Here is a 12,263-nt window from a genome sequence, read left to right as displayed (position 1 = left end):
CATACAACCAACACAAAATCTTTATTAAAAAAAATCACCACATTACCCTTTAAATTTTTTTCTATATAACAACTAATATTCAAAAGTCAAATATAAATATAGATTTTATTTGACAAATGCATCCTTTTTTATATATTAAACTAAAATTTAAAAATAATCATTACAATATTTTGTATTAAGTATCATAGAATCACAATGTTCATTTTTGCTCACTAGAAACAACAATTGGAAGACTAAGGGTCAATGGAAGACCAAGAGTCACAACTTAGAATTCTACACAAAGGTGTCCCTCATGGGAGTTGAACTTGGGTCTCCACATTGAGAACTCAATGCTTTAACCAACTAAGTTCAACCCCTTGGACATCATTACAATATTTTAAAATTAATACCTCATAAATATATCTTAGAATACTCAAAAATCAAAATAAATATAGATTTTATTTGACAAATACATCTCTTTTTATATATAAAACTAAAATTTAAAAATAATCATTACAATATTTTAAAAATAACATCTCTCAAAAATATATCTTAGAATACTCAAAACTTTTGTTAAAAATGAACAAGATAAAATGCATTAATGGTAGATGCCGTGCAAGATTGTCTTAACATTAAAATATTTATAACAATAAAAAAAATACATCCCCAATGTCTAATCCTAAAGACGTGCTAAGATATGGAAACACAAGTTTTACTACTTTGGTAGCAAAATACTATGTATGCCTAGTCCAGATGCACCGTTAAGAAATGTAAAACATCATGCATTCATTACAATGAACGCAAAATACCATATCCTTACTGTCAGTTAGTGCGCTCCCCCAACAGAAATGTTATAGCTCTGTCCATCTGATCAAAGGTCGTCTTTCTCCAATTCACTTTGAAAGTGAGCACCAACACCACGGCAAAAAATCCTGCTGCAACTGACCATCCCATGCTCAGCTCATACCATGAAAATCCTTCCTTTGCCTCTTCCTTGACATCAATTGTAGGAGGAGACAGTGGTGAATGAGGTGGAGAACACTTCCAACTTTCCACAGGGCATCCCCGCAGATTTGGATTTCCCCAAAATGCTGATTTATCAAATGTTATCATATGAGAACCTTGCTGTGGTATCACCCCTGACAGATTGTTGTAAGACATATTTAAATATCCCAAATAATCCAGAGAACCAAGCTGGAATGGAATTTTTCCTGAAAATTTGTTGAGAGAGAGGTCCAGCGATTCCAACTGACTCAGGTTGCCCATGCTACCTGGAATGTCCCCATTGAAACTGTTCCGAGAAAGATTTAGAAACATCAAGCCTTTTAGATTTCCAATTTTCGCTGGAAGATGGCCCTATGATCTGTTGTTTGACAAATCAATGCATGTCATACCTGATAAGACATAAGCGTAATGCCATTCTGACCCCTTGGTAATTAGATCTAAGGCTTCTCTATAGTATTTTGTGTCTTCCTTTCCATATACATAATCTGCACTTCCATATACATAATCTGCGTCAGTTCCACAATGATCATAACCATCTTTAGCATCATGTTTATGAGCATTATGACTACGAGCACCACAACGACCAACGCGGCGAGCTGAGGGAGCATGACGGTCTTCTCCAACCACGGACATATCTTCATTTACAACGACCATGGCTGCCAAATTTAAGTAGGTATTTGGGATTTCCCCATACAAAAGATTAGAAGAAAGGTCGAGGATAAAAAGCTCCGTTAGTTTGCCGATCTGTGGAGGTAGTTTGCCTTTGAAATTGTTTGATCTCATCATAAGAACTAGTAGACTTGAACGGTTGCCAATCCAAGATGGAATGTTTCCTGTCAAATTGTTTTCTCCGACGTCAATCACCTGCAGATTTGAAAGTTGTGCTAAAGACAGAGGAAGAAGTCCTTGCAGATTGTTCTTTTCAAGATGGAGAGATGCAAGTCCTGCTAAATTTCCAAGCTCCTTAGGAATATGACCCTCCAATTCATTACTTGCCAGGTTGAGCATTACAAGGTCTGAGAGATTGGTCAGGCAGGCAGGGATCTCTCCGTTTAAATGGTTACTCTCCAAACGCAGCACTGTTAGCAATGTCAAATTACCCAAACTATCAGGGATATTGCCTCTTAGCTGATTATTTGACAAATCTAGAATATACAAAGATGTCATGGTCCCTAATGAAGCTGTTATAGGTCCTTCGATCTTGTTGTCTGCAAGTAAAAGCTTCTCCAAACTAAATTTTTGTTCAGGTATAGGAATATCTAGCAATAATGGGCCATTCAGTTCATTTACAGACAGATCCAACGACTGCAGTGGAAGTGGGATTGAAGAAACAGTGAGAGGACCCTCCAAATGATTGTTTGATAGGTTCAAACTCCGCAATTCCGGTGAAAATTCCCATAGCCAAGATGGAATATCTTCCACAAGATTAGCGTCTGATATACCCATATGCTCAAGTTCAAATTGAGTTGAAATCCAACTGGGAATTGGACCTCCAATCTTGCAGCCTCCCAATTTCAAGGTCTTCAGCTGGAAAGGCGGAATCCAAGGCGTCGATTCAATGTTGATATTCAACCCACTATAAGACAAGTCCAATTCTTCCAAGCTTGAACTATGGCGCAAGAGCACTTGATCTGAAACTGTTCCTGTCATGCTGTTGTTGGAGAGCAAAAATGTTTGCATAGAAGATGGTAGCGTGAGCAAGGAAGGAATAGTTCCATTCAATTGGTTGTTACTCAGATCGAGACTGACAAGTGAAGACAATTGAGCAAATGACAAGGGAATGTCTCCACTCATCTGGTTTTTGGAAAGATTTAATCTTTTTAGGGACAGGAGATTGCCTAGAGAAGGAGGGATTGGACCACTGAGACTGTTGCCACTAAGATCTAATTCAATAAGATTGATGAGTAAATCCAAGCGAGATGGGATGGGACCTTCTAGTTGGTTTCCTTGAAGGTATAAATAACGCAAAGAAGTCAAATTTCCAAGTTGAGGTGGAATATCTTTTGATATAAATCCCCAGGAACTAAGGTCCAAGTTTCTAACATGTCCACCCAATTCGTTTTCATTGCAGACGACACCTCTCCATTCACAACAGTCATCTCTCTCCCAAAGGTTTAGCATTGCAGGAGTGTCAAAGGCAGCCTTAAGGCTGAGAAGCACTCTGGATTCATTGGGGAGACATCCATGGACAGACACATTTAAAACTATAGACAACAAAGCAGAGTAGAGGAAAGAGAGGCAAATGTGCATACACAAACTATTCGTGCAAAACGCCATTGTGACCACCACGCACGACGCAGAGGGCTCGTACTCTGCACTCTCGTGTATTTCTTTTATAGCAAGGATACTCCTTGTGGTTTACGAAACTGCCAGCACAGGCACTCCGTCTACTCATTTTACACGTCTTCCACTGTTTACTTTTGACTGCTGTATCGTCGAATGATAGTCCTCAGTTCTCTTAATCCAAAGTTGCATTGTGTAAAAACAACTTCAATTCAAAGAAAGCGAGACACAGCTATGATGAAAGCACCATCCACAACATAAATAGCGGACCTGCTGGCCCACTATGCCGACAAATCGACCGGTGATTTCCAGTTTAAAATTCCAGGTGAAGTCCCGGCATTGATTGAAATTCATTGTGAGACTTCTTGGTATATTTGAAACTTTTCAAAAGTGAAACCCACGTAGAATGTCATGTACAAGGAAGTTTTGAGATACTTGGAGTTCATATGAATTGAGATAAAAAGTGAAATGTCTCTCAAGTAGACTTAACGATAGTGTGAGTGGGCATATTTCAGATAGGATAAAAACATTTAATCAGTTTAATATAACTCTATTCATATCATAAAACACACACATGTATATTTATATATTTATACATGTATTTTCCTATACACCTGCACACACATATAAAATGTTTGAATAATATTAAATTTAATATATTTTATATAATATATTATTAGATATTACAAAGTTTTCAATAGTATTTGTATACTTGTTAGTAATTAATATATGTTTTATTCAAAAAAAAATTGCGAGGGTTTTCATAGATCATGAATATTATATTAATTGACAAAAATATAGATCATTACGTCAATTTTGTAGATTACAATTCTTTTACAATCATCATATCAAACATGATGATGATATGTAATAATTTTTCTACATGCCATTAACTTAAAACAAAGTGTCAATTGAAACTATAGATTGTACAAAAATGTTTATACCTATATGAAAAAGCTTATGACTCATAGTGCACATTAGGCATTTTTATTGCCATTATGTGTCCATTTTTTTAATTTTTACTTCTAAAATTATAATGCAAATTGGGAAGCTTGATCTCCTCAATGATAAAAACTTATTTTTATTGGGTAAAAATGTTAAGAAAATATATTACACCATAAAGATCTTAATAACACAATGTTTATAAAGGGCCCTTGCAAAAAATAATTAAAATGATACATAAGTGAAACTTCTTGTGAGAACTTAACTACTAACACAAACTAGATTGGTCAAACCATATTAATTTAATAAAATGGATCATAAGTTGATATAGAGCTTTTGGTTGATATTATACATCTTTATAAAATTTAGTATTCTAAAATTGATAGTTTTTAAAATTAAGCTATCACTCTGACATGACCATGTTGAGGTATCATATTTTCAACATTCCTCTAATAATATATGCTTTTTATTTGGTATAATCAACATATGTACTACATAACCATATTGACACACTCTTGTTGATGAAAAATGGACCCGTCATCAATAGATTCATCTCCACCTTAGATTACCTAGTCTCTTTAGTTCTTATTCCTCTATGAGAAGTACTTGTCAACTCATACTAACAGCCATGGACAACTAATAAAAAACCATTTGACCTACTCTTATTAGAAGCGAGGGGGAAATGATAGAATTTACACCAATTTCACTTCTCATTAAAAAACCAATTAGGGAAAACCAAATGTGCAATACATTGAACTAAAATAAATTTGAATGAGTAAATAATATTAGATGAAAAATATATATATAATCCTCCTAGAGTATCCTTGGAACCTCATCTTCAATCTTCTATATTCTAAACACAAGGTGTTCATTGAAATTATTTCAAAAAATTGAGAGTGTTGGTTCCCAAAAAATTTTAGCCCACAAGAATAAACAATGGATCTCAGGACATAGACTAATGGAATAAATTTAATTTAAAATGGTGAGAAAAATAACTCTTCTCCACCATAGGCTTTGTAGGCCCTAGAAAGGTGTTCCTAATGGTTGAGATAGGGTGATTAAGTTAAATAAAATTATCACAATTGATTTCTTAGAAAATTAAGATGATAATGGGTGACTTTCAATGGATTCCTTGCAAACACATGAGCAATGCTTGAACATGTTTGCACCTTCTTCCCAAGATAAATGATTCAAGTCTCAAGATAATACTAGGGGTAGAGGGATAGGAAGAATCAAATCGAATAGAAAATTTAGAGGAAAAGCTAGAAGAAATTCTAGAAGGGGGAGTTTCAAAGTAGACATATCTAGAAGGGAACAATCAAGAGAGAGAAAGTAGGTCATACTCCAACCTTGAAGAAAAGGAAAATACGAGCAACTCAAATAAAGGTATCATAAAAGTAATGCATTATAGTATTAATATTACTAGATAAAAATCCTCATTACACAACTAAAAGTTGGAAACATTAGTATGACCAATCAAAACAAAATGCAAATAAGGTTGATGAAAACGCAGCTGAAGGGTTAGAGTACAAAGTTGCGTTACACTTTTATAAAGGAAATGACCAACATTGATTCAACATTTTAACTTGAATCAATAAAAATGACATATATGTATCGGATTTTAAAATGATACAAACTAATGAAATTTTTACATTATATTTTATGATTATATGCTTCGAAAAAATAAAATAATGTTTATAATATAGTCATTTGTGAAATTGAAACTATAATTTTGTTGTTGATAAATTGTTAAAAACAAAGCTTTATGAAACGCCGCTCTTTATATTGTAATTTTTTTCTTTCAAAATATTTATGTGTGAAATGTTTGGAAATCGGGTCTAAGCTTAGGAGTGAAAACTAAGATATTATTCATTCACCATTTCTATATCTCATCATTTCATTGGGGAACAATCAACGTCTAACTTTCATCCTAAAGGAGAGATGAACACCTTGGATAATTGTTACTGTATTTACATTGAAATTGATTTAATTTAATTTGATTATGATTATGCAATACTTAGGAAAAACAATAAGAAATTGATAACTTTCAACATAAACAACAATATACAAAATTAGAAATCAATAAATAGTACAGATCTAGAAATAGGAGAGAGAAGTTATAATAACAATATAAAACAAAATATGTTAGATTATGGAGTTGGTAACCCTAGTATCAAGGTGTCTTCATTAAGAGAAAGTTCCATATTCTATATTAAAAGGATTTTTAGATCTATCTCTATGAAAATCAATCTGAGAGTATTATACATTGGAGCAATTCCACACAGTCTAGTAGTTTTTTCTTGTTCAAAGCTTAAGATTATTTACTGTATGAAATTGTGTAATTCTTACTCATTAAATCTGCACCTGCATACATAAAAAGAGAGAAAATGGTTATGTTGTATAGCGAATTTCATAAGACAAACCCCATCTTGGTGTTTCTACTTCCACTATAGAAATGTTGGATGAAAAGAGAGCTTGTCCTAAAAAAGGATAGAGGATGAAAACCTTAAAGAAAATTCTTGAAATGATAAATGATACCTTTGATATGAAACCCTTGTCTTCATGATCTCACACACAATTTGATGTTTCTTGATTGATGTCAATGTATTCCTTCATCATTGAGGAATACATAAAACTTGATCATGATTGCAGAAATTTGAATACTTGAATCCTTGATTTTTGAATTGCGCTCAATTGCCTTTAATATGTTAGATTGCATACTCAATTGGAATTGATATTTGTTTGATTTGAGGTTCTGAATGAGTAGAGGAGTTGTATTTATATGCAACTTACACTTTTTTAGATTTAAATTTTTGTTGAGGTCAACATCAGGGAGCACGTTCTTGCTACTTACAAATCTAATCATTTGGATTTCAAATCTAGGGCCAAAATGATTGGATAGGGGTGTTGGGAATCCTAGTCTAGGGGGGGAGGAGCATTGGGAACCCAAGTCTGAATATTATAGGCCAAAATAAGGTTTTTGGGTAGGGGATTATACAGAACTTCTAGAAATAATGTTGAAATTGAGAAAAGTCAGACATGAATAATGAACACGAGGTGTAACCACCAAAGTGAATGTCAAATTATAGAGTTATACAATTTACTACACTAATTTTAGGCCCCACTTTAGTAGGAGTGTTCATACTCTCAGTAAAGTATAGAAGCAAAGATGTACTTTCATCAAGAAATTAAAGAGAGAGAGACATAATTTTGATGTAATACTACACATGTTTATTTTGAATGTGATTTTATACTTGTGATTCAATTTATTAGACCAATTAAATGGAATTAGGTTATTTTCATGCAACCATTACACATTAATTTCTATCATATATTTATACTTCTATACAAATAACGATCAAAACTATGTTTTGTGTCCCATCAAGTATATTTAAATATTTATTTATATACACATATACAAATAGATGTGTACATACATAAATATGTACACACATGAATATATATAAATTTAATAAAAATGTTTAAAAGTATTATTTTTAATATATTTACATAATATATTATTATATATTACCATTTTTTGGATGCACAAGTTTAATCATTAACATTTATATAAAAATAATATTACACATATTCACAAAAAAGGTGGATCAATAGTACCAAGTTTTAAATATCATGTTTATATTTGTTTGTAACTATCACATAGTTTTTTAAAGATTAACATTGTGAATTTTTTCATAGATCATAAATAATCTATCAATTTGATGATTGCATACCATTATGCTGATTTTATGGATCATATGATCATGTTGAAGTACCATCAAATTAAAATTTCTACAAGATTATATATCTTACTTGTGATGTAATTAACATATGTAGTATATATCCATATTGACCCTCTCTTGATGATCAAATATATAATCGTAATTATTTGGTTCATCCCCAACCTAGATTTCCCAATCACATTGTTGCTATTCCTTTATGAGAAATGGTTGGAAACCTATAGTAGTCACAATGAATAACTAATTAAAAATAAAAAATTCCTCTTATTATTATTGAGGAAAAAATGATACCATTCAAATTACTCACATGCCTCCTAACTTCTAACCACCTAACCTAACCATCCCTCTAACCTAACCCATTCCACCTAACCTTGGGTTTAACTAACCCTATCCTATCTTGCACATCCTAACCTCCTTATCCTGACCTCCTATGGTGTGGATATTTTCTTCTTGAGACACATGGCACTTTGGCCACATGTCTCCTCTCTTGGACACTTGCCCTTTTATGAGCAAGGCTCCTTGACACTTGTCACCATAGAGATGACAAGTGTCCCTTCCTCCAACCTCTTCTCCAATCTCCTCCAATTTCACCCTTGATATCTTCAAACTCAATCTTGACCGTTGGTTCCTGCCACGTCACCCCTGGCCTTGGAAATCCTATAAATATCCCCCATTTTGGAGCACAAAGGATCCCATCTCACTATCAATTTAGGCATTGTTACTATAGGCATATCATTTGAGCACTATTGTTATAGGAAATTGCATTAGCTTAATTTGATCATTTTCTATTATAATTGTTGAATCGTGTAGTTTAATCAATCTCTTTTCTAGCTTAATTGCATCATCATCCTAGCTTAACTAGTCTCTTGGATATATCTAGCATAATCAATCTCATCTTTTCATATCATTATCATTTCATATTCTCCATCTGAGTGTAGTCAAGTCACTGGGTTGCTTATCCAGATTTGAGAGCAAATCCATACTCGCATCTCTTAGGAGTCGATAGGTCGATTTGTCATGGTTCATATTTATTTGCTTATTATTCGCTAACCATGCTTGTAATGATCTATTGAGTGTTTGTGTTGTAGTTGGAGGTATCACACTTCACAGGCATGACATCTAGTATTATATTTAAGGTCACACTTAAGGTTAAAGTTAGACTAAAATTTAGATAAGGATAAAGCATAGGGTTACAATCAAGGTTATTATTACAATTATGATTAGTGTTAGAATTACGGTTACACTTAGGATTAGGGTCAAGGTTAGTTAGTGTTAGGGCTAACAATAGAGTTACAAGTAAAGTTAGAGTCACAATTAAAGTGTTCACTATTTTAAAGACCTAAATTTTTATGATGATTTTAATTAAATAAATTATTAAATAAAATTTCATATTGGTTCAAAAATAATATTTTAAATTTATGAGTGGGTCCAATCTCATTTGCATATAATAAAAGGAATCTAAGGTTATAATTTATTTTGTATAAATTACTTTAAATAACTAAAGTTATAAATAATTTGACATAAATTGAATTTAAATAATATAAATTTATAATAATAATAATTAACAATTTTGTTTAAGAGTAATTTTATTATTTATCTCAAATACAGATTTAATAAATCAAGGTTATTATTATTTTTACATAAATTTGATATAAATAATATAAGTTTACAATAACAACAATTGACAATGTCTATGAATAATTTAATTATTTACAATTAAAATAAAGGTTAACATTATACTTATAATTATAATTATAATTATTAGTATCTTCATGATGAAAATACAATTAGAGTTATACTCTGCACTGTGGTTTATATTTTTTACACTCCCTCTAGCTTAGGAAAATACATCGAAGCTGCTATGCAAAGACACTTTACTTTTGACTGCTGCATAGTTGACTGGTGGTTCTCACTTTCCTTTATATATACTAATAAAAATATTGAGTTTTAGTTCAAGTTGGAAAGAGTTTTATTTCAAGTTGGAAAGAGTTTTACAGGTCATTAAAACAACTTAAAAAAAAGGAAAGAAGGCAGAGCATCCGAGAAACACAATCCCACCGAAACATCAACAGTTCCAATCCACTAGATGATGAAAGCACCATCCCCCACAAATTTTGATCATATCAAAATATAGCGGACCAGTGACTTTTGTACTTATATTCCAAGAGTTGAGTTTTTAGTATTTGTTTTTGTTTTTTTAATATAATTTTTTTTTTTTTGGCTAAATCATTTTATTAGAGATTTCAAACAGATTAAAAATAAAGGGCAAACTTTCATATCAAAGAGATATTAAGGGAGAATATCTAGTCGTTGAGCACATTTTACTTGTTGTGATAGCATGATTTAATACTAATACTTGTTGATCTAATGTTCAAATTTTTGACAACATTGCACCAATAGTTGTGACTTTAAAGTTATTATTTCTTAATACTCATACTTGTTTATCTACCTTCCAATTTTTTGACAACATTGTACCAATAGTTGTTACTTTAAAGTTATTATTGCTTATGATGAATACCCATAATTGAATGAAATGTACCCTTAGCTATAAAAAGCAACTAATCATGTGTTGCAACATCAGTTGCACATGTATGGGGGCCCTTTTTGCATGACTATTGGTCTCACTTTTTTTTTGGGATGTTTTGGACACCTTAACGAAAAGCATGTTGATGTGGCATCGTATTTTATGATGTGGCCTTGAAACCTTAGTTATAAGCAGACAACTTGCCAAGTAAGCTGCTGTAAGAAATTGGGAGCCTCTCTCCTATTCTCCACACAAAAGATACATAAAAAATACATGCATACAACCAATCATACCCACTGTCCACTTGGTGTCATCATTGACTTTGCAAGACAAGTCACTAACGGAGCAAACATGAAAATCTGTTGCCCTAGTCCATTCACACTAGTTATTTTTTAAAGCTCAGAGTTTACAAATTTGTTGCCACCCTTTTATGTTATCGCCCTTCTTGATTTTTGAAAGTATTTGTTTTTAAATCTTTTTGTCCTTAATTCTTTTATTTTGTATTCATAAGCTAATCTATTACATATATAAATACAATATAGATATTAATATTATATAATATACTATACAATATAAATATTATATTATTTATTTATATTCTATTATATTATATGATAGTATCATATAAATAATATAAAATATTTTTGTTTCGTTCCTTTTTCCAAATGCAAAAATAAAATAAAATTAGATTTTGAAATTCAGATAAATAAAATAATTCTTAAAATAAATTCGGTGAAAAAGGAAGTAAACAATGTGAATTAAATTAAATACTAAAATAATTCTAAATTAAAATAAAATTACTCTTACATAATAAATTAATTATAGCAAATAAAATAACTTTTCTAGTAACTTTATATATGTGTGTGTGTGTGTGTGTGAGTGTGTGTAATATTAGTATAATAAATATTTATATTATTATAAAAAAATAAAAAAAACTTAATTAAAATATTATAATTAAATACAAACATAATAATAGTAATAATGACTATTAATATTAATATTTTGGTTAAATTATTGGATATAAATTTATGATTGTTTAAATAAAAATAAAATAGAATAACCATTAAATAATTTATAAATTAAATAGAATAATTATTGAATAAATTAAAAATCTTAAGAATATTTTAGATAATAATAATACTCATTTAATTATTACATTTAAAAATTGCTTAATAATTTGATAGAAATGAGTATCGTGCTTAGTATATTGACAACCCAATTTCATTTGTTCACAAGATCCATTTACCATTGTACTTGTCTAGCTATCTAATCTTTGGTTCTTCAATTTCATCACCTACAAGTTATCAACCTCACTCTTAGATATCAAAATTGGGGTATTTGTAGAATTACAAAGTGCAAATACCACTAGAGCTATAAATCTTTTTACAAAATTTCTCTATTATTTTAGTTGTTATTTGAGTTATTTTTTAGTTTATTCATCTTTAGAAATTATCAACTTTAAATTTTCAATGCTAGAGTCTAGATAGGCCACCTATTATTCCCTTTTTCCTTGCCCAAATTGACTTAGGTCATCTGGTAATCTTAAGAGTTCATTTCTTTGAAATCTATATCTACAAGAGAAGTTCTTATTTCAATAATTCTTTCCCGTATTTTGTTTTTCTCTAATGGCTAAGAGAATTTTGGGCTTCTTTAGATATCTCTCTTTATTTATTATTTCTTATATTGCTAATAGATCCAATGGTTATAGAAAAATAAATCTAACTTAAGAAAATTTGGGCACGTGGGCCAATGGTAAATAAATAGGAGGAAATTGAGATACCTATTGATGA

The 12,263-nt window shown here is 31.1% G+C and overlaps 1 protein-coding gene across 1 annotated transcript; it reads right to left on the bottom strand.

Moving 5' to 3' along the window:
* Nucleotides 1-600: 600 nt before the first annotated feature.
* Nucleotides 601-3,278, bottom strand: LOC131076608 (leucine-rich repeat receptor protein kinase EMS1-like). The gene is made up of 2 exons (XM_059220406.1): nt 1,374-3,278; nt 601-1,322 (listed from the first exon to the last, which is right to left on the bottom strand). The coding sequence occupies exons 1-2, from the start codon at nt 3,259-3,261 to the stop codon at nt 802-804; spliced, it is 2,409 nt and encodes an 802-aa protein (XP_059076389.1). The 5' UTR covers nt 3,262-3,278; the 3' UTR covers nt 601-801.
* Nucleotides 3,279-12,263: the final 8,985 nt, after the last annotated feature.

Source organism: Cryptomeria japonica, chromosome 5 (genome assembly GCF_030272615.1).
Source record: "Cryptomeria japonica chromosome 5, Sugi_1.0, whole genome shotgun sequence".
Classification (NCBI taxonomy): domain Eukaryota; kingdom Viridiplantae; phylum Streptophyta; class Pinopsida; order Cupressales; family Cupressaceae; genus Cryptomeria; species Cryptomeria japonica.
The sequence above is the reverse complement of the archived record's forward strand: the minus strand, read 5'-3'. Positions and strand labels throughout refer to the sequence as shown.

What these genes read in the sequence shown, in the direction of transcription:
- LOC131076608 (XM_059220406.1), bottom strand. Translation starts at nt 3,261, where the DNA reads ATGGCGTTTTGCACGAATAGTTTGTGTATGCACATTTGCCTCTCTTTC. An exon ending in TTACGCTTATGTCTTATCAG is followed by an intron (nt 1,323 to 1,373) that starts GTATGACATGCA and finishes GCCATCTTCCAG; the next exon opens with CGAAAATTGGAAATCTAAAA.